Here is a 23,845-nt window from a genome sequence, read left to right as displayed (position 1 = left end):
GGTTGGTAACAAGTGTTGGCAGTGATGAGTAAAGCTGCTATAAACATCCATATGCAGAATTTTGTGTGGCAACTCTTGTGTCAATACCAGTGAGTGTGATTACTGGATCATATGGTAAGACTGTGTGTAGTTTTGTTAGAAACCACCAAACTGTCTTCAAAGTGGCCGAATTGTTTTGCATTCCCACCTGCACTGTTTGAGAGTTCCTACTGCTTCATATCCTTGTCAGCATTTGGTGTTGTCATTGTTCTGGATTTTGACCATTGTAATTGGGGTATAGTGACATCTCATTTTATTTTCCATTTCCCTGATGACAGATGTTGTGGAGCATCTTTTCATATGCTTCTTTTCCATGATGTGTCTCTTCTTTGGTGAGGTTTGTCTATTAAGGTCTTTGGCTTATTTTTTTAATTTTATTTTTATATTAAAGTATAGTTGATTTATGATGTTCTGCCAATTTCCACTGTGCAGCACAGTGACCCAGTTCTTTGGCTTATTTTTAAAATTAGGTTGTTTTCTTACTGTCTAATTTAAAGAGTTCTTTGTATATTTTGTCTAACAATCCTTTATCAGATGTGTCTTCTGCAAACATTCTTTTTTTTTCGTCAGTATGTAGTTTGTCTTTCAATTCTCTAGGTATTTTCTTTTGCAGAGTAGAAGTTTTTAATTTTAATAAAGTCCAGCTTATTAAGTATTTCTTTCATAGATTGTCTTTGGTGGTGTATCTAAAAAGGCATTACCATACCCATGATCATTCAGGTTTTCTCCTGTGTTATCTTCTGGGACTTTTTTTCTTTTTCTTTTTTTTCTTTTTCATGCTACACCCATGGTATATGGAAGTTCCTAGGCTAGAGGATGAATCAGAGCTGCAGCTGCTGGCCTACACCACAGCCACGGCAGCGTGGAATATAAGCTGCATCGGGGACTTACACCACAGCTCACAGCAACACCTGATCCTTAACCCACTGAGTGGGGCCTGGGGTCAAACCCACTTCCTCTTGGGTACTGGTTGAACTCTGCCACTGAGCCATGATAGGAAGTCCTCAATACCAGTGCGATTATTGGATCAAATGGTAAGACTCTGTGTTAGTTTTGAGTTAATTTTTGGGTTGAGTCTAAATTGATTTTTTTGCATATGGATTTCCAGTTCCAGTAACATTTGTTGACTTTGGTCCATTGTATTGCCTTTGCTCCTTTGTCAAAGACCAGTTGACTGTATTTATAGGGTATGTTTCTGGGATCTCTGTTGTGTTCTGTTGATCTGTCTATTCTTTCACTAGCACCACACCGTCTAGGTTATGATATGTAAGTTTTGGAGTCAGACAGTATTAGTCTTTCAGCTTTATTCTTTGGTATTGAGTTGGTTATTCTGGGTCTTTTGTCTCTCCATATAAACTTTGGAGTCAGTCTGTTATTATCTGTAAAAGTAACTGGCTGTAAGTTTGATCGAGATTGTATTCAATCTGTAGGTTAAATTGAGAAGAGCTGACATCTTGACAGTGTTGAGTCTCTAATCCGTGAACATGGAATATCTGTTTAGTTCTTCTTTGATCCTGTTCATCAGGGTTTTGTAGTTTTCTTCATGTCGTAGGTATATATTGTTAGTTTTGTACCTAAGTACAATTGAATAGCACAGGTTTGTACTGCGCAGGTCCACTTATATGTAGATTTTTCTCAATAAATTTGTGTTAAAGTATTACATGATCCGTAGTTGGTTGAATTTGCAGATGTGGAACTTTGGATACAGTGGGCTGACCATAAAGATACATGCAAATTTTCAGCTGCTTAGAGGAATTTGTGCCCCTAAACCCCATATTGTTTAAAGTTCAGCTGTACTTAATTTGGGGAGTACTAATGTAAATGGTATTGTGTTTTTATTTGTTTATTTATTTTTTAGGGCCACATCTGTGGCATATGGAGGTTTCCAGGCTAGGGGTCTAATTAGAGCTACAGCTGCTGGCCTACACCACAACCACAGCAACATGGGATCCAAGCTGTGTCTGCAACCCATACCACAGCTCACGGCAACGCCGGATCCTTAACCCACTGAGCAAGGTCAGGAATCGAACCTGCCACCTCATGGTTCCTAGTTGGATTTGTTCCCACTGCGCCATGACGGGAACTCCTGGTATTGTGTTTTTAATTTCAAGTTACACTTGTTCATTGTTGGTATATAGGAACAATTGAATCTTACATATTAACGCTGTAATCTGCAACCTTGCCATAATTGCCTGTCTGTTCCAGGAGTTTTTTTGTTATTGTTTATTTTTATGTATTTTCTACATAGAGTTCGATGTTTTCCTTTCCAATCTTTATAACCGTATACCTCTTTTTTGGGGGGCCATACTCTTGGCATGTGGAGATTCCTGGGCCAGGGATCTAACCCACACCACAGCAGCAGCCTGAGCCACTGTGCAGTGACAACGCCAGATCCTTAACCTACTGCGCACCAAGGGAACTCCTGTATACCTTTTCTTTGCATGCCTTATTTCATCATCAAGAACATTCAGCATAATGTTGAAAAGGAGTGGTCAGGAGTTTTGTTGTGGTGCAGTGGAAACGAATCCATGTAGTATCCATGAGGATGTGGGTTCAATCCCTGGCTGGCTCAGTGGGTCAAGGATCCAGCATTGCCATGAGCTACAGTGTAGGTTACAGATGTGGCTTGGATCCTGTGTGGCTGTGGCTGGGGTGTAGGCCGGCAGCTGTAGTTCTGATTTGACCCCTAGCCTGGGAACTTCCATATGCCGCAGGTGTGGCCCCAAAAAGACTGAAAAAAAAGGGAGTGGGAAAGGATTGGTGGGAGGGGTTATCCTAGCATATCCGATCTTAGTGGGAAAGCTTTAAATTTCTCATCAAGTATGTTGTTAGCTGTAGGGTGGTTTTTCAGTTTGTTTTTTGTTTTGTTTTATTTTTAATTAGCCATTTTATCTTTTGGCTGCTCCTGCAGCATGTGTAAGTTCTCGGGCCAGGGATCAAATCTGCATCCTTAACCTGTTGTGCCACCAAGGAACTCCAGCTGTAGGTTTTTTTAAATACATAGTCTTTACCAAGTTGAGATCTGCTTCTGTTTTAGTTTACTGAGAGTTTTTATCATCAGTGGCTATTGGATTTGGTCAAATGCTTTTTTTCATCTGTTGATATGACTGTGTGATTCTTCTTTTTTTTTTTTTTTTTTTTAGTGGGGGGGGGCTACGCCTGCAGCATGTGGAAGCTCTGGGGCCAGGGATTGAACCTGTGTCACAGCTGTAACCAAAGCCACAGCAGCGACAATGCCAGACCTAATTCTTCTTTTTTAATCTGTTGATGTGATAGGTTTTATAAAAGTTTTGAGGTAAAGTGTTCTTTTTTTAATCATCTTTTTTAGGGCCACATCCACAGCATATGGAGGTTCCCAGGCTAGGGGTCTAATTGGAGCCGTAGCCACCAGCCTACGCCACAGCCAAAGCAACGTGGGATCCAAGCCTCATCTGCAACCTACATCACAGCTCAGGGCAATGCCTGATCCTTAACCCGATGAGTGAGGGCCAGGGATTGAACCTGAAACCTCATGGTTGCCAGTCGGGTTTGTTAACCACTGAGCCACAATGGAAACTCCTGAAATAAAGTTTTCTGATACTCACATTTTCAGTGCAGTCTGGAATATGAACCTTGTTTTAATTGGGGTGTGTGTGTGTGTTAGCTTTTGTTTTTGCTGTATAGTCTCATTATTTCAGCCATTCACTTGAACTGTTCTGCTTTTTAATTTTTTTAAATTTTTATGTCTTTTTGCCATTTCTTGGGCCGCTCCCACAGCATATGGAGGTTCCCAGGCTAGGGGTAGAATTAGAGCTGTAGTTGCCAGCCTATGCCAGAGCCACAGCAACTCGGGATCCAAGCTGCATCTGCAACCTATACCACAGCTCACAGCAACTCCAGATCCTTAACCCACTGAGCAAGGCTAGGGATTGAACTCGCAACTTCATGGTTCCTAGTCGGATTCCTTAACAACTGAGCCACGATGGGAACTCCCTGTTCTGCATTTTTAAAGTCATACATCCCTTCTTGAGATATTGGTAAAATTAAAACATTACTCTCAGAGTTCCCTGCTGTGGTGTAGTGGGTTAAGAATCAGACTGGGGCGGCACAGGTCACTGGAGGCAAGTGTTTGATCCCTATCCCAGAGCAGTGGGTTAAAGGATCCCGTGTTGCCACAGCTGCATCATAGTTTGCAGCTGTGGCTTGCTTGGATTCAGTACCTGGCCTGGGAACTTCCATAGGCTGAGGGTAGGGCTATTAAAAAAAAAAAATTGCTCTTTATGGAGAGAACAAAAATAGTTTTAAAAGTTTGGAGGTGCTTCTTGATGATTATGCAAGTGAAATATTGATCATTAGTACTAACTTCCATTTTTTTTTGTAGGCTTTGCGAGCAAAGTATGGAATTAGAGATGATATGGTCTTGCCATTCGAGCCTGTGAGTACATAGATGATCCACAATATTCATATTTATCTCTTTATTAGAGGGAAAAGGAGCTAACGCTTTACTGGTAATAGGATTAAATAATTGGTAGAGTATGAAGATAAGAGGGAGTTTGCTTAAGAGTATATTTGCTTTAACGTGGTATCTGCCATGGCAAATGAGAGCAAAAGAAAGAGTAATAATAGGCATTACTTTAGCACCTGACACCTGCAGTTCTGGAACAACAAATAGCTTTTTACCATCACCAGCATTACAGTAGCTTTTTTCTAGTGTGGCCAATTTCTAGTCTTTTAAAGACAAAATTTTGTAGTATTTCTCATGAATATTTAAGTTTTCATATTAGTGTCTGCAGAAGAAAAACCATTTAAATTACTAGTGAGTAATTTTTGTGAAGAATCCAGAATACTGACTATAAGCCAAAAACAAAATCATCTGTAAGTTTAGTTGTTTACATGCTTATGCTAGTTTCAGCATTAATGATTTAGGTAATTATATGTCAGTGGAAGGTTGAGAGCTGGGGAAGGTGTGCTTGTAATGTGGGGGGTTGGTACAGAGAATTTGGGTGGTTCCTGTGGAAAGGAGGAAGACAGATTCATATTCTGAGTGTTAGTCCCTAATGTGTGACACTGATGTATTGATACATAAAATCTGAAATGACTTCATTGGATAGTAGAGGCACAAAGACTGCGTGTCGAGGGCTGCTTTTGTGTTCACTTGGTATGAATAAGTTCCTGACATTGCTGTTGTTTGCAGGTGCCAATCATTGAAATCCCAGGTTTTGGAAAGCTTTCTGCTGTAACTCTGTGTGATGAGTTGAAAGTTCAGAGCCAAAATGACCGAGAAAAACTTGCAGAAGCAAAGGAGAAATTATACCTAAAGGGGTTTTATGATGGTGTAAGTAATGACTTTTTTATCGTTTTTATTTGATTTTCTTCATGCTTTGTGATTTTCTTCTTAGTGATTTAGAAAAAATTATAGAAAAGTTTAGTGTAATTTTAACTGTATCTTAATTAGAGAGCCCTTACTGTAAGATTGTATTCTTTGTTTCCAAATTTTTTTTTTGTAATACATTTTTGTCTAATAGTATTTACAGAAATTCCATTTTTGTGCCTTCTAATCTCTGAGCGAATTTCTTGTGAAGATATTTAAAGTTAGTCATACTATTCTACCATAAACTCCAAAGGTTTATCATATGAAGAATACTTGTTCCCTTTTTTTGCTCTTTTAATTGAAGAATTATATTTAATTAATTAATTTTTTATTTTAATGTTTATTTTTTTATAGCCACACACATGGCATATGGAAATTCCCAGGCCAGAGATTGAATCTGAGCCACAGCTGCAATGTATGCCACAGCTGCAGCAACATTGGATTCTTTTAACCTATTGAGCCTGGCCAGGGATCCAACCCGCACCTCTGCAGCAGCCTGAACCGCTGCAGTTGGATTCTTTCTTTTTTTGTTGTTTTTTGTTTTTTTTGTCTTCTGTCTTTTTAGGGCTGCGCTTACAGCATATGTAAGTCCCCAGCTAGGGGTCAGTTCGTAACTATTGCTGCCAGCCTACGCTGCAGCCACAGCAACACCAGATCCTTAACCCACTGAGCAAGGCCAGGGATCGAACCCGCGTCCTCATGGATACTAGTTAGGTTTGTTAACCATTGAGCCATGACGGGAGCTCCATACAGTTGGATTCTTAACCCACTGTACCACAGTAAGAATGCCGAAGAGTTCATATTTTAATTTATTATTATTACTATTTTCTTTGCTTTTTAGGGCTGCACCTGCGGCATATGAAGTTCCCAGGCAGGGGTTGAATCAGAGCTGTAGTTGCTGGCCTACACCACAGCCGCAGCAATGCAGGATCCAAGCTGCATCTGCAACCTGCACCGCAGCTCCTGGTAGCACCGGATCCTTAATCCGCCGAGCAAGGCCAGGGATCCAACCATGGATCCTAGTCAGATTCATTAACCACTGAGCCACCATGGGAACTCCCCAAGGAGTTCATATTTTAAATAAGCAGTTTCATTCAGTTCATTAATTTACTTGTTACTATGTTAGCATAACAAACAACTTTAGAGCCTCTCTTCTCCTTAATTGTGCACTGGTTCATGTGTCTTACATTTCCGTGGAAAGAAGATGAGGCCAGAGAAAGTAAAAACTCATTCAGGTTGCTAGTGGCTTCAGGTTGAAATGAGGATTTTTAAGGTTATAAATGAAAATGTTCTTTATGTAATTTATTTACTTGTTTATTTTTGGCCATACTGCTGGGATGTGGAAGTTCCCAGGCCAGGGATTGAACCCGAGCCACAGCAGTGATGCTGAGTCCTTAACTGCTAGCCCACCAGGGAACTCTTTATTTTTCCCCTTGACTTTCATTTTTCTGGGTAACCAAGAATTGGTTATATGTCTCTATTTTTAAGTGACTTACACATTTTGGATGACAATAAAAGTCAACACTTACATAGCATTTACATATTAACTTAATTCACAACTCAAAACCTTGTGAAGTAGGCACTGTTCTCATTTTACAGATGAAGAAATTGAGACACTTAGAGATGAAGTAATTTACCAAGATTAGCCAGGGAGCCAGGCAGAACTAGGACTCAAACTAGGTAACCTGGCTCTAAGATTTGTACTCTTCACCCCGAGCCATGATTGATAACTATAATCTCATAGTGATTAATTAGATGTGAAGCATTTTAGTATGTTAGAGGATTGGAAGGTCTATTCCGTGTAAGATAGAAACTGTTTGAGAGAGTCAGGGAAGTCAGGTGGATAGACGTCAGAGTGTCACGTAGAAGGGGATTGTGGCTCAGCTCTGTGAAAACAGTAGACAAGCCAGGACTTTGCCCTAGAATTAAATTTCTCCACTACATAAAAGGCAGAGTTAAAATACAGTAGGGGGAGTTCCCGTCGTGGCGCAGTGGTTAACGAATCCGACTAGGAACCATGAGGTTGCGGGTTCGGTCCCTGCCCTTGCTCAGTGGGTTAACGATCTGGCGTTGCCGTGAGCTGTGGTGTAGGTTGCAGATGCGGCTCGGATCCCTCGTTGCTGTGGCTCTGGGGTAGGCCGGTGGCTACAGCTCCGATTCGACCCCTAGCCTGGGAACCTCCATATGCCGCGGGAGCGGCCCAAGAAATAGCAACAACAACAACAACAAAAAAGACAAAAGACCAAAAACAAAAACAAACAAACAAAAAAATACAGTAGGGCTTCCTCTATGAGCCAAGTGTATCATAAGGCTGAGCAAATGCGAGTGCTCGCTGGCAGTAAACAGAGCTGGGAGAAGCCCAAGTAGGGCTGAGCTGCAGTTCCTTCTCCCAGAGCCTTTGGGAATGACATCAGTTAGGGTAGAGGAATTTTCTCCACGTGGAAGCCTCAGAAGTGGGATTCTTTCTAATCATATTCATAATAGCTATCCTAGTTATACTAAAAGAAAAATAAGTGTGTGAGAACTATTAGGTTTCCAAGCTGTGCCAGAATAAAAACTTGTTGTGGTTGTTAAGTGTGGTGAAGTTCACATTAAACATATCTTGGTTGTGGATGAAAGTAAATTTAGTCAGGGAAAGGTTGGGGCAGCGGGAACCCAAAACAAATTTTAATTGTTTTATATGTGTTTTCTCCCCACTTCTCATCCTTTTAGATAATGTTGGTGGATGGATTTGAAGGACAGAAGGTCCAAGATGTAAAGAAGAGTATTCGAAATAGGATGATTGACACTGTAAGTGATAAGCTGTCCTCTGAATACTGTTGTAGGAGAAAAGCTTTTAATTAATAGGCAGACTTGACAGTGTTTATTAGCACCGAGTTCTGTAGTAGAACCTGGAGCAATATTAAAGATACAGTTTTGTGTATAATACATGTATATATAATTGGAGACCTATTTAGCAGGTCACTTAACTTAAACATCCCACCTGCGATGATGAAGTAGTGTTCTAAAGTTTGCATGTGCAGGGACTTCCCTCCGAGGCTCAGTGGACACGAATCCAACCAGTATATATGAGGATGTAGGTTTGACCCCTGCCCCTGCTCTGTGGGTTAGAGGATCCAGTGTTGCTATGGCTGTGGTGTAGGTTGGCAGCTGTAGCTCCTCTTCAACCCCTAACCTGGGAACTTAAGCCACGGGTGCGGCCCTAAAAAGCAAAATGAGTTCGCATGTACAAATCACATACAAAGATCTTTAATGATGCCTCAGTGGCCATTCAAGGTACTGGTAGGTAGAATTCCTTTTTTCTTTAGTGCTTTACTTTTATCCTTTTTTCCCTCTTCTTTTTTGTTGTAACTTGTTTCTGTTGAGTTTTAAAATTGATTTTTGACTTTTTACAGTTTATACTCTTAATATGGAGAGACAGTGGTCTATAAGACTTTTTTTTTTTTCCTTGACCTCGACCTTGCTACGTGGAAGTTCCTGGGCCAGGAATCGAACCTGTGCCACAGCAGTGACCTTGGCTGCTACAGTAATGATGGCAGATCCTTAACCTGCAGTGCTACAAGGGGACTCCTTTAAGGCTTATTAAAATTAAAATAAGCAGTTTCCATCTCCATCTTTCTACATTATCTTTCGTCTGTTTTAGTTATTTCTTTTACCTCCACCTTCCTTACGTATCGGTAATCTAAATGCTTATAGTGTAATTTTTTAATTTTTCTAAATGCTTATAGTGTCATTTTTAAATTTTTTTAGTTTTAGGCATCAGCCATTGACTTTCTACTATGGAAGATCAAGATTTAACTCTTCCTCAACCTGTCTTCCTCTCTAACCTCACATTTGCATGTACTTCTTCACCTGCTGTCTTCCTAGTATTGGTATATTTATAGAGCAATCGTTAGTGTGTATGTTTTTGAGATGTGGCTGATCCATAGTGTAGTATACAATGAGAGCTTCTCTTCCCCAGCTTTTAGTGTTCCCTGGCGTGAATAACAGTTTTATTTTCTCCTCACTTTTCTTGCTTTTAAATGTAGTGATTGGAGTTCCCGTCGTGGCGCAGTGGTTAACGAATCCGACTAGGAACCATGAGGTTGCGGGTTCGATCCCTGCCCCTGCTCAGTGGGTTAACGATCCGGCGTTGCCGTGAGCTGTGGTGTAGGTTGCAGACGCGGCTCGGATCCCACGTTGCTGTGGCTCTGGCGTAGGCCGGTGGCTACAGCTCCGATTCAACCCTAGCCTGGAACCTCCATATGCCGCGGGAGCGGCCCAAGAAATAGCAACAATAACAACAACAACAAAAAGACAAAAAGACAAAAAAAAAAAAAATAATAATAATAAATGTAGTGATTGATTCCTCATCCCCAAGCTCTGTCCCAACTGTTTATTTCTCCTCCCAGTACCTTCAGACACGTCAGTATGCTCTTGGTTACGTCTTAGAGAAGGTTCTCGCAGAGCCTCTGGCCTGTTGTAGTCAATCCAGGCTGCTTGCTTACATCACGGTGATAAATGTCATTTGAGATGTTCCTCCACCGTTACTTAGGATTTCCTTTGCTTTTCTCGATTTGGATCTCCTGTTTCCTTGATCCCATGGCTGCTTCTTACTTGCTTTCTCATTTTGGTGAAGTTCTGCCTCCAGTAGTGTTCCTGGATATGGGTGCCTGAAAAGTAAATTTTTGTGACCTTCCATGTCTGAAATACCTTTTTTTTTTTTTTTGATCTGTTTGTCTTTTTAGGACTGTACCCGCGGCATATGGAGGTTCCCAGGCTAGGGGTCGAATCAGACCTGTGACCGCTAGCCTACGCCAAGGCCACAGCAACTCGGGATCCAAGCCACATCTTTGACCTACACCACAGCTCATGGCAATGCCAGATCCTTAACCCACTGAGTGAGGCCAGGGGTCAAACCTTTGTCCTCATGGATGCTAGTCAGGTTCGTTAGCCGATGAGCCATGATGGGAACTCCTGAAATATCTTTATTATTTTGTCCTCACACTTCAGTGCCTGGGTGTAGAAATCTGGGTTAGAAATAATTTTCCGTTAAAAATTTGAAGCCCATTACCCATGGTGTTCTGGTAATGATGCTGTTGAAAAGTCCAAGACTATTCTGATAATGTGGATTTTTTTTTTTTTTTTTCCTTCTATTTTGGCTGCCCCACAGCATATAAAGTTCCCAGGCCAGGGATTTCAGATTCGAGCTGCAGTTTCGACCTACACCACAGCTGTGGCAACGCCAGATCCGTAACCCACGGTGCCTGGCTGGGGATTGAATCTGTATCCCAGTGCTCTCAAGACACCACCGTGCCTCTTGTGCCACAGTGGGAAATCCAGTAATTGCTCTTTGATGAGTGACCTGTGTCTCTCTCCTCCTTCGCCCACTCCCCACCCCTCCACCTGAGAACAAAATCTCTTTTCTTCCAGTATTCTGAAATTTCATGATAATCTACTTTGGTGTAGGTCAGTTTTCATGCATTCTTGTGGATGCATGAGGGGCTCCTTGAACCTGGAAACTTAACATTCTTCAACTTTGGGAAAATTTCTTAACTTTTTGTTTAGTTATTTTATCCTGTTCTTTCTTCATCTTGGCTTTTTGAATTTTTCTGTTTAGGTATTGGATCTCTTTAGACTCTGAAAGTCTCTTTGCTCTCCTTTCTGGGGGAGTCCCTCAACTTTTTCTTCCTATGAGTTCTTTTTGTTTCCTGTGTGTTTGTTACATCTGCTATTTGGTGCTAATGCATGTATATATAACTAAATATTTCTAGGAACTTATTAAAATTTTTTCTTTGTATAGAAGATTTCAAACTTATAAAAAAGGGAAAAGTACAATAAATTTCTGTATACCTCTTACCCACTTCAGCATTTACCAACTCAGAGCCAGTTTAAGGGCATATTTTTGTTATCTCCTCCTGCTGTAGGATGCTGCTATTCTTGTTTCATGGATATGAAATTTTTATCTCTTATTAATCTGAGGAATAAAGTTGATATTTAAGAGTGGGTACAGAAAGGTGTTTGGAACCTGTTTGGATATGGGTAGGGCTTGTTACTGGGCTTCATTGGGGGAGATCTAGAAAGTTCCATTTTGGCCTTAGGGAAGCCCTGTTGTTAGCTCGATGTTAATTAGGGCTTCTTAGTTTGTTAGATTCCCCTCAGAAGATTCTTGTTTCCGGTTCAAAGAGTCTAAGCTAACTGAGCATTCTGGCAGCTAAGTGGGAGAAGACGCAAGGGCTGGTACCAGCACCCAGAGTGCTGACTTTCGCTTAACCCCTTAACCCCCTTTACTGTGATAGCTGTACCCTCAACTTGGTCCTCTGCCTGGGAGACTCTCGTGTTCTCTCCAGAGAATAAGCCTTCATTGCTGTGCTGGCACCGGGAGGGGCAGTTCCCTGTCTGTGTGGTGGGGCTCAGGGTATCTGGGTTTCTGACGTCTTTCGAAGACCTCAGTTGGTCCTCTTCTTTCCCTCCTCATGTTACCTCCTCTTCCAGAGCCATCTTGTGCCGCAAATCCTGAGTCTTTTGGCGGTTCTGTAATGCAGGCTGATTGCTTTTCAGCTTTCTCTTCTGTGGGCTTAGGATTCAGCTAGTTTTCTTTTCTGCCAATATAGTTATCATTCATTCTGTGTATTAGTTTCCAAAATTTGATTGATAGTATTTCTTCTTCTGTTTTTGTTGTTTTTATAGCTTTTTGCCGTTTTTGGTTTGTTTTTTAGGGCTGTACCCACGGTCTATGGAGGTTCCCAGGCTAGGGGTCTAATCGGAGGTATAGCCACCAGCCTATGCCAGAGTCACAGCAACGCCAGATCCGAGCGGAGTCTGTGACCTACACCACAGCTCACAGCAATGCCCGATCCTTAACCCACTGAGTGAGGCCAGGGATCAAAGCTGCAACCTGATGGTTCCTAGTCGGATTCATTTCCGCTGTGCCACAGCGGGAGCTCCTTTTTGCCGTTTTTTAAAAAAGCCCCTTTATTGTCATTTTGTTAGAATTTGGAGAGGGAGCAAAGTTAATGTCTGTTTTTAATTTACCATCTTTAAGCCGAAGTCCAGCCTATTTAAGTCAAGTGTGAAGAACTTGCATTAAGTATACAAAACAGTAAATCATTTTATGAATAATAAAATTAATAATAATGCTGAATTTATTTTAAAAAATTATTGTAGCCTAATAAGTTTGGGATCATAATATTTGAGATATTTGTATTTAAATTTATGGTCAGTTTTCTAGTGGGACTTTTTCATGATGCTATAAATCTTTAGTAATAGTATTTTCCGTTTTTAATTTTTGTGCATTTTTTTAAGGCCCTGGTTCCATGTATCTAATTTCCTACTTTCTTTATGTTTTCATTATAATAAAAATGAAAGGTGGCCTTAGGTGGCCTAACCTTTTTTTTTTCTTTTGTCTTTTCTTGTCCTTTTTAGGGCTGTACCCGCGGCATATGGAGGTTCCCAAGCTATGGGTCGAATCGGAGCTACACCAGATCTGAGCCGCATCTGCAACCTACACCACAGCTCACGGCAATGCCAGATCCTTAACTCACTGCATGAGGCCAGGGATCAAACCTACAACCTCATGGTTCCCAGTCAGATTGGTTTCCGCTGCGCCACATTGGGACCTGCAGGCAGCCTAACCTTCAAACCATAGCATTAGAAACTGTTTTAGCACCTTTTAGTCGCAAAAGGAATAATTTGTACCTGAGGAAGGTGATCCATTTGATAAAGATGCACACCTTTTCAGAAGCAAATATTACATAGAAAGAAAGGCAGATAACTTCTACCCTGGAAAGAGTGAAGACATAATACAAATGTGGGGTTTTGGAGTTCCCTTCGTGGCTCAGAGGAAATGAATCCGACTAGCATCCCTGAGGACGCAGGTTTGATCCCTGGCCTCACTCAGTGGGTTAAGGATCTGGTATTGCCCTGAGCTGTGATGTAGGTCACAGATGCAGCCTGGATCCCATGTTGCTGTTGCTGTGGCTATGGTATAGGCTGGCAACTACAGCTCTGATTTGACCCCTAGCCTGGGAACCTCCCAATGCCTAGGGTGTGGCCCTAAGAAGACAAAAAAAAAGTGGAGTTTTGGTATTGGTAACAGAGCATTTTTTTAAAAGTTATTTTTCTTATCTTTGAGGAATAGAGGTTGCCTTGACATAGTATCTGATATGTTTTTATTTACTTTCATTTAGGGAGATGCATATGCTTACATGGAACCAGAGAAACAAGTTATGTCCAGGTCTTCGGATGAATGTGTCGTGGCCCTGTGTGACCAGTGGTTAGTCTCTCTTACCTAAGAATTTCCTTCTGTCACTTTGCTTATCTTTGACTTCTGTTTTTTTAAATCAATTCATCTACTCCCAGGTACTTGGATTATGGAGAAGAGAAGTGGAAGGAACAGACATGCCAGTGCTTGAAGAACCTCGAAACGTAAGACGGGGAAAGTGGTTGGGGAAGGGCGTGGAGATGAGACACGGGGAAGACAGTCAAGGGGAAGAGTGACGCCTTGTCTTCTCCGCTCTCCAGGTTCTGCGAGGAGACCAGGAGGAATTTTGAAGCGACCTTGGACTGGCTACAAGAGCATGCTTGCTCAAGAACTTATGGTCTCGGTAAGCAAACTTCAGGTTTTTCTGTTTGAATGACTTTGCTGCTAACACAGATGAACCTTTTACCTTTTTCCCCCCTCTTCCAGTGTTTTTCTGAGTTGGAAGTAAGAGGTTTTGGTTAGAGGGTGAGGAAGACTAGGATGTGGTCTGTTACCATCTACCTGTGGTAGAAGCATTTAACCTATGTAGCTTTTATGGTTCTGTTTTTTAATAGAAAGTTCTAGTGCTTCAGCCATTTTGTTCTTTCATTTACCAGTTATTTGTATTAATCATTCAAGTAAACTTAAGAACCTAAATAAGTAGCTTTGTCAATTCTGTGGATCTGCTCTTGAAAATTTAGATTTTTATAGATGAAGGGTCTCTTAGTTTCCTTATACATTAATTTTCTCTTTTTTATCTTGCAGGTACTCGTCTCCCGTGGGATGAGCAGTGGCTGATTGAATCACTTTCTGACTCCACTATTTACATGGCATTTTACACAGCTGCACACCTGTTGCAGGGAGGTGACATACGTGGACAGGCAGAGTCTCCGCTGGGCATCAGGTTGGTGAATGGATAAGGAAAGAAATGTAATTTGTTACATGAAATGTGAGCTTTTGATTTATGTATTGAAAGTTCTCTCCAGTGTTTGGTTTTTGTAAGAATTTAGTCAGCAGAATTTTGTCCTCATGTTTTGCTTTTTTGGTGTTGAACTGAGAAGTAATAAACAGCCCCTCCTCTGTTACCTCTTATCATTCTTAGGGGATCGTTGTCTTCATGTGTTACTGTGGCTGCATTGAGAAGGTGGTTTCTACTTCATGGTTGCATTAGAATATCGATTCTTGCAAAGAAATCGTATATGTATGTTATTATTTTCTGTTTTCATTATTTTAATGCAGACCACAGCAGATGACTAAGGAGGTTTGGGATTATATTTTCTTCAAGGAGGCTCCATTTCCTAAGACTCAGATCCCAAAGGAAAAATTAGATCAGTTAAAGCAGGAATTTGAGTTCTGGTATCCTGTGGATCTTCGCGTCTCTGGCAAGGATCTTATTCCAAATCATCTTTCATATTTCCTTTATAATCATGTGGCAATGTGGCCAGAGGAAAGGTGAGTGCTAAAAGAGATGTGGTATAAACTCTTGATTATTGACAAGGATGGCTTTTAGCTTCAGATATTTATAGAAGTTATTGTGGGGGTATAGTTAGATTTGCCAGCTCTATTCTTTTCCTTATATTAAATGTACTGAAGCAGAAATACACCTTGGCCTGTCTGTTATTTCCAGAAGTCCTCATACCTACGTGCGTCACCACGGCCTCTCACGTTTCAGTACATTGATGTTCCGTCAGTAATTCACTCGACCTTTTACATGACTCCTTTGACCTGCTAGGTGCTGGAAAAAGGTGATTTAAGGCAGAGCCTAGGCTGTTGAGGGATAGCATATTCTGATCCCTGTAATTGACGTCACTTCAGGTGCTTTGTGCCTGTTCCCTGGTATTGGTACAATATGTACATTATTTCTCCTGATATAGTCACTGAAGATCCCTGTAAAAGTTTCAGAGCCAGAATTTCTTCATGGCTGATCTGACTTCCTTTATTTTCTTCTCACATATAGTTCCCAAGACTTCTTGCTGTTAGGGTTCACAGAGAGAATCTAGATTGGATTAGAACTGTTGCTCTTGCTAAAATAATTAAAATTATAACCAGTTCAATCTCCAGGAATTTGGAGAATTATATAAGCACCAGTCCTGTTTCATTTTTGACGTATGTACAGCAGTTCTAACGCGTGTGTGCTTTACTATTCTGTACTGTACCCTCACGTACTAATATGGAGTGAGCTCTCATATATTAAATGAAAAAAGCAAAGTGCAGAGCAGGGTATACAATATACTACCTGTGTGTAAAAAGGGAGTAAAGGAGTTCCCATTGTGGCTTAGCGGTAAGGAACCTGACTAATATCCATGAGGACACGGCTCCGATCCCTGGCCTCTTCGCTCAGTGGGTTAAGGATCCAGGGTTGCCACAAGCTGTGGCATAGGTCTCAGATGAGGTTGGGTCTGGCGTTGCTGTGGCTGCAGCTCCTGATTCAACCCCTTACCTGGGAACTTGCATATGCCATGGGTGTGGCCCTTTAAAGACCAGGAAAAAAAAAACAAAAACAAAAACTGTTATTTGTGAGGCAAGGATAGAAGGGAGATTTTTAGATATACTAGTTTATGTTTTCTGCTTTTTGACCTTGGACTTTATTACTTATTTTTTAAAATTACTAAAATATTTAATATTTTTTAAAAATACTAAAAAAAATTTTAAGTATAATGTAGCTCATTAGGCTTTTCTTAAGTTCCAGTTTTAATATCTTAGAAATAAGTGTTGCAATAAGATGTGGACTGTTTAAAAAAAAATAAAAGCCTAGGATGTTAGAATTGGAAGGAAACATCCCTTTAGAGCTGAGAGCCTCAAGGTTCCAGCATTAGTTGGTAGGGATGTTCTGCCTAGACTCTGGGTTGAAGAGGCATTTTTAATACGATATGCTCAAGAGTAATCCTTGTATCATCTTCTGTTTTGGCCCAGACATGTCAAAAAAGGCCTTTTTCTCCCTGCTCTCAAGGAGCTCAAGAAACAAACCCCTCCTAGTGTTCAAATTTTATTTTGTAAGACCAGAGAAATCTCATGTGACTCCTTGTGTTTAGAATGAGATTGCATTTTTCCCCCCTTTAGGCTGTGCCTGGGGCATGTGGCATGTAGAAGTTCCTGGGCCAGGGATTGAACTTGAGCCACAGTAGTGACAATACCAAATCCTTAACAGTTAGGCCAGCAGGGAACTCTCAAGAATAAAAGGGAGATTTTGAAAAAGAGAAACAAAATATGTCTGATGTGGTTTTTGTCAGTTATTTTTCTCTATTGTTTAAAATGTGCATTTGGTAAAATCAGGTATCTCAAAAGTACTTGTTAGCAACATAGTTGATTTACCCTCTTGCATCAAGTTTTTGACATGTAATCTGTCATTAAAAATCTGTAACTTTTTAAACCTACAGATAAGTAACAGCATCAAGTGCTTATGTCAGACATTGTTCTAATCACTATTAATATTTCTTGTACCTGTCACTACAGCTTTTCGAAGGTCTGTAATATCCTCGTTTTACAGACAGGGAACCTTAGTAAGGCGTAGAGAGCTCAAATAACTCACCCAGAATTAGCTAGCAGTGGCAGAACCAGGATGCAGCCCAAACTGTCTGGCTCCAGAACTCTTGCTCTTAGCACTACCGCCACAGGATCTCAGGGATAGAATGAATGAATGATACGTATGTAGTCTGAGCATTCATATGGTTCATAAAGGTAAAAAGTTAAAGTGAACTTTCACCCTTTTCCCCATATCGCTACATTTCCCAAAGCTCATCACCACTACTGCTTTCTTATGATTTCTTCTGGAAATTGTGTGCATATACCAGCATCAGATAGCTATACTTGTTTATTTTTTAATTTATACAAAGATGCCACTTTGTAGACACTCTTCTGTCTTGTGTTTTTCCTTGTAGTAGTATAGTTTTAAGATCTTTTTATGTCCATATATATAGCCTAGCTTATATTTTAAAAATAGTTACATAGTATTTCCTTGTATGCCTGCACCATAGTTTATACAACCAGTTCTTGACTAATGGACACTTTCCTTGTTTTATTTGTTTCCTGTTCTGCACAGGACTCAGTAAATATCCCTGTACATTTTCCTTAGCAAACTTTTGTAAATCTTAGCATTTACCTCACATTTTTAAGGCTAAACTATAATGTATAAATTTTACTTTCTGTCTTTAAACATTTACCTGTCAAGTGACAAGTGGCCTGTAGCTGTGAGGGCAAATGGACATCTCCTCCTCAACTCTGAGAAGGTAAGGCTCATTGCCGCTCAAAAGGTTAAAATTCTGCAGAAAAATTTGCAGATTTAGGATGTTGTACTATTTAAAGAAATAAAGAACATGAGGAGTTCCTGTTGTGGTGCAGTTGGCTAAGAACCTAACTAGCATCCACGAGGGTTCGGGTTCAATCCCTGGCCTCACTCAGTGGGTTAGGGATTTAGAGTTGCTGTAGGCTGTGATGTAGCTTGTAGATGCACCTTGGATCTGGTGTTGCTACAGCTGTGGCGTAGACGTGCTACTAGGGCTCCGATTTGACCCCTAGCCTGGGAACTTCCATATGCTGCGGGTACAGCCCTAAAAAGACAAAAAAAAAAAAAAAGATTATGAAAATCAGAGAGTTAAAGATCCATTTAAAGTGTTTAGGACTGGAATTCCCTGGTGGCTTATCGGGTTAGGTGCTCTGGTCACATCTGTGGCATGGGTTTGATCCCTGGCCCAGGACACTTAGCATGCTGCAGGCACAGCCAAAAAAGAAAAAATGTTTAGGACTAGCAGTGTAGATTAAAGGTTCATCTTTAAAATTGAGCACGTGGAGTAGAGAGTGTTAATTGAGGGGAGGGGATGAGGAAAACTTATTATAACATTTGTATGTAGAGTGACAAAGGGTGACATAAGTTGTAACAGGAGGAGAGACAAGAGGGACAGAAAAAGGGATCAGAAGCGTAAACATCCCAGCATTGTGACCCTATAATATCCTTCTAAGTTGAGAAAATAATTTGGTGGTTTCTGCTTTATATTGTGACTGTCCACTGAATTAGAATAATAGGATTTTGGAGTTTGTAGGATTCTTAAATGTCATTTACTGTGTCTTCCCAGACAGTATATCTCTTATACTACTGCAGCTTCCCCTGTTGTTACTACTACTAATAGATAGGATTTTGTGTAGGCTAATACTTTATCTAATTATTCAGTATCCTCAACAGGAGGTTATTGCAAAAACTTCTTGACAAAGCCCTTGCTTGCTCCTCTGATGCCTTTGTGTACATTAGAAAGAGGTAGCCTTCCTCAACTAAAAAAAATTTAATGTTATTTATTTCTCATTAATAAAAATTGTAACAAGTTGGATTTGTCCTAACTAGTGAATCTTGCTGTATCTGACGGGAGTGTTAATGGTAAATTCATTAGTGTAGGTATATCATAATGAAAATAGTTATAGATTTAAACAAATAGCAGATGATGTGAATTGTGAAACAAAACTTTTTTTTTAAACCGGTGCCCTAATATTGCAAAGGATTAAAACAGTTCATTTAAAATAATCTGTACATTAGATTGGAGCAGCTATTTTATAGATTTTGTTATATCAATAAGGACTTTTGTTATAGAACTCATTTTTTTCTTTGTAAGTCAAAGTGGAGCCTTATGTATATTTATATATGTATGTATGTGTATGTATATAAATGTAAATCCTTTTATAATAACATTTCCTTTGGTCTCCACATTGCTTTGTTAAACATGCACTGTACTCATTTTGTTAGAAAGATTTTATTGCCGTTAGTGGAAAATTGATAGATAATCACCTCTCTTGGTATCAGCAAAGCTATAAAGGCATAAAAAATTTTAAGTTATAAAGGTTGCTTGGCTGGAGTTCCCACTGTGGTGCAGCGGAAATGAATCCGACTAGTAACCATGAGGTTGTGAGTTTGATCTCTGACCTCCCTCAGTGGGTCAAGGATCTGGCATTTCCATGAGCTGTGGTGGTGTAGGTCGAAGACGCGGCTCGGATCCCGTGTTGCTGTGGCTGTGGTGTAGGCTGGCAGCTACAGCTCTGATTAGACCCCTAGCCTGGGAACCTCCATAGCCTCAGGTGCGGCCCTAAAAAGCAAAAAAAAAAAAGCTGTCTTGGCTGTCCACCTTACTTCCTTACTTGTGCTGCCCAGGCAGAGCACAACTTGAATAACCAATTATTGTGCCCCTCGTGATGGGAAATTCCCTCAAACCCTAGTTCTGACCTCGTGAACTGATCCATTCTTTTCTGAATGACTGACTGCTATAAAGCTCTCCTTTATGTATGACCAGCCGAGGTGGAATTACAGAGTTACAGTGAAATCAGTCCACATGTCTAAACGAGTTCCCAAGGGACAGTTTTAGGTGATGGAAATAACCAACAGTAGACTGAGTATCAGACTGGAGATCCTGTCCTCACTTTGGCACTGACCAGATGAGGGACTCACACGGGTCACTCTGTTGACTGAACTTCAGTTTTCTCCTCTGTGAAGTTAGTGTAAGATATCTTTTCCTTTCCTTGTTTCTAATCCTTTTTGTCCTTATCTGAAGGTGGCTAATCCATGTAATTGGATGTGGCTGATTTGGTTTATTTTATCTATATATAGTCTTACTAGTGCTTTGTCATTGACTCTTTTTTTAGATGTCAAAATCTACAGGCAACTTCCTCACTTTGACCGAAGCTCTTGACAAATACTCAGCTGATGGTGAGTATAATTTTTTGTTACTGCTGTCCCATAGGGTCCAGTTCTCCCCAGATTATAGAAGGCCAATTAAAATTGTCGTCTCTTTATCACTTTTCTCTTTTGCATTTACCAATTCTTTAAAATATTCATGTTTTCTTTGTGTACAAGCAATGTAATTTTTAAAACGTAAGAATTGCTGATCTGATCTGTTTAAGGAACAAGGTTAAGCTAAGATGAATAGTCTTCTTTCAAAGGAAACTCACTGTAATTGCTACTTCACTTGCTCCTAATTTCATACTACTTCTAAGATTAAAGAATTAGTTTTAGAGATGTTGAGTATGTAGGAGGCTTTTTTTTTTTTTTTTTTTTTTTTTTGCTTTTTGGGGCCATACCTATGGCATATGGAGGTTCCCAGGCTAGGGGGCAAACTGAAACTATAGCTGCCGGTCTACACCATAGGATCCTGTAGTAATTCAGGATCCCAGCCATGTCTGCGACCTACACCACAGCTCATGGCAACGCCAGATCCTAACCCATCAAGTGAGGCCAAGGATTGACCTCATGGTTCCTAGTCGGATTCGTTTCTGTTGCACCACGATGGGCACTCTTGTGGAAGCTTTTTCAAAGTGTTTTCTCCATATTTGATATACATATAGGTGACTTGGGCTTGGGAACATGCATTTTTTAGAAAAATATGTTTTCCCTGGGCTCATTACTGTCCATTTGATCATTACTTTGTCGAGAGAAGAAATGCGCTGTCTGACCTGAAGGAACCAGTCATTTCTTGGGTTGCCAGGTCTTTGGTCGTCACGGGACTTCTTTTTCCTGATCACAGTTTGAGACTGTGCTGAAGGGGATGGCAAAGAACTAACCTAAGTTACTTCAAATGACAGTATTTTGACCAGATGCTGTAATGCAGAGAATATACAGAAATACTTTAGTTATTAGTAAGTCTGCTTTTCACGAGAGGTTTAAATCAGCATTCCTAAAACTACTGTATGTGTGTATGAGGACTGACCAAGTAAGTAGATGAGCACTCACTGTCAGAAGCTCTGAGTAAATCAGGGGGAAATGATAAAATGAATCCTGTGGTGTTGGGTCAGAATTGGCAATGTCAATATGAACTCATGGTTTTTATTTTATATACAGACATATTTAAAAATAAACATAGATTTATGTGTTAGTATACATGAATTTGTTTTCCTAGCTCTTTCTGCTAAGAGAGCCCAAGAGCAGTGCAACAGTGGTAGCAGCGAAACATCTGGCATTCAGATCCTGGTTTCTAAATATCATTCTACAATAAAAGGAACTAGAGGGTTCCCGGGAGAAGTGATTGATTTGAGGACTGGAGTACGGAAAATATAAGATGAGCTTGGAACGTCTTATGCCAGAAAATAAGGAACTGTTTTAAAAAGGATGGAACATTCTGAATGAGCACTGTAGCCAGAGGAGCTCCCAGTTGCCCAAGCTAGAATTATAACCCAACAAATTAATTAAATGTTCATAAATCCGTATGGATATATGTTAATAATTGAGTAAATAAATAAGTGGAGGAGTAAGGACTACTCTTGCTTTCAGAAGAATTCCAGTTAATGAATGTAGAAGGATTGAGTGAAATATAAAATCACCACTAGGCAAACATCATGGTAATATTGTCATAGTCAAGATGCATTGGTGGTTGCCAGAATCAGTGGGTAAAAGCTTAAAAACAAACAAGTTATGTGCATATTCTCAGAGTATCTCTCCCAAGATATTTCATAATCACAAAGGGAAAAACAGTACCGTTATGGTGGAGAAATTGGTAGGCACTTCCTGAGTGAGGAAGGTGTGCAGCAACAGTGGTGAGTGGAATCAGTATCAGGTACCTCCCTGATAGTGATGCACAGGGAAGACACACGGCATCACTTCTGTGACATTCTCGCCAGAGGTGTGTAACGTTAGTGTGATATGAGAAGACACCCAACAGACCCACACAGGGAGAAATTCTCTTAAATAACTCACTACTACTCATCAGAAGTCAAGGTCCAGAGCAGACTGAGAAACTGTCACGGATTTGAAGAGACCAAAGAGATAGAATAGTCAAATGCAAGGTAAGATTCTGGGTTGGACCCTGGAGCAGAAAAGGGATACTAGAGGGAAAATTGGGGAATGAAGCCTGTAGTTTAGTATCATACTAACATTAACTTCCTGCTTTTGAAACTATGGTTATGTAAGTTGTTAGTGTTACAGAAGTCTGGTAAATGGTATATGTTTATTTTCATCTTTTGCATCTTTTCTGTAACTAAAATTATTTCAGAATAAAGTTAAAAAATATGTTTGGTTTCTTGCATATTGTTGAAGATATTTAATGCATGTGTAACTTGCTATTGTATATTCTCATCTACCTCTTTAAGACACGGATGGTAGCATACCCTCCCTACCATTCTGAACTTTGCCTTCCTCACTCAACAGTTCATATTTGAGATCACTTCATATTGATACATTTGAGTTTCCTTTTCTTTTTCCTTTCTTTTTAGGGCTTCACCTGCAGCATATGGAAGTTCCTAGGCTAGGGGTAGAATTAGAGCTACAGCTGCCAGCCTACACCACAGCCTCAGCAACATGGGTTCCAAGCCATGTCTGTGACCTACACCATAGCTCATGGCAACGCCAGATCTTTAACCTACTGAGCAAGGCCAGGGATTGAACCCACAGCCTCATGGATACTAGTCATGTTCTTAATCTATTGTTCCATAACTGGAACTCCCCATCTGAGTTTCCTCACTCTTTGTTTGTTTAGTTTGTGTTTTTTAGGGCCACACTCTTGGCATATGGAATTTCCCAGGCTAGGGGTTGAATCAAAGCTGCAGCTGCCAGCCTACACCAGCAGTGTCTGATCTGAGTCTCATCTACAACCTACACCACAGTGCACGGCAATGCTGGATCCTTAACCCACTGAGCAAAGCCAGGGGTAGAACTTACATCCTCATGGTTGCTGGTAGGATTTGTCACCACTGAGCCATAATGGGAACTCCTCTTCTCTCTTTTTTACAGCAATCTAATTTTCCATTGCAAGAATGTCCTATACTTTATTCTGACCCTTATTAATGATTTTTAAAAATATTTTAGGATGAAAGATTTTGGCTAAAAGTTAAATTTTGGTAGTAGAAAATGTAGAAGAATCTTCTTTTAGAACTTAGAAAATATGTATTTGTACACATTAGGTATCAATGTGTGTTTTCATCCATTAAAATATCATAATATTTTGCTACCTCTAAATGAGGCTGAGATGTTGATAGGGGTATCTTTCCCCAGTTTATCATTTTTTTTCACTCTGCCTCATTAAAGATTACTTTATCTCATTAATGCAACATGCCTAAGAAGAAATACATATTGATATTAAGTGTATGCAGATGAATACAGAAAATTCAGATATTTTTAACAACATCATTATGAATCCTACTTTTACTGATCTTTATTTTTGCTGTCGAACCATGCAGTCCTTTAAAGCATTTGTTAGGTACCCAACTGAACACATAGTTGATATTCGGTAACCACATTTTCAAATCATTGGTTAATTTTTTTTTTTCCTTCT

At 40.1% G+C, this 23,845-nt stretch overlaps 1 protein-coding gene across 1 annotated transcript in view; it reads left to right on the top strand.

The window, feature by feature from the left end:
* Positions 1–23,845, top strand: part of LARS (leucyl-tRNA synthetase) — a 74,066-nt gene that overhangs the window by 30,164 nt on the left and 20,057 nt on the right. The window contains 10 exon segments of the mRNA XM_021084961.1: positions 4,400–4,453; positions 5,213–5,353; positions 8,102–8,179; positions 13,558–13,643; positions 13,730–13,795; positions 13,892–13,974; positions 14,376–14,514; positions 14,850–15,062; positions 17,779–17,836; positions 20,229–20,292. Coding sequence (XP_020940620.1) covers positions 4,400–4,453; positions 5,213–5,353; positions 8,102–8,179; positions 13,558–13,643; positions 13,730–13,795; positions 13,892–13,974; positions 14,376–14,514; positions 14,850–15,062; positions 17,779–17,836; positions 20,229–20,292 — 982 coding nt within the window.

Source organism: Sus scrofa, chromosome 2 (assembly GCF_000003025.6).
Source record: "Sus scrofa isolate TJ Tabasco breed Duroc chromosome 2, Sscrofa11.1, whole genome shotgun sequence".
Classification (NCBI taxonomy): Eukaryota; Metazoa; Chordata; class Mammalia; order Artiodactyla; family Suidae; genus Sus; species Sus scrofa.
The sequence above is the reverse complement of the archived record's forward strand: the minus strand, read 5'-3'. Positions and strand labels throughout refer to the sequence as shown.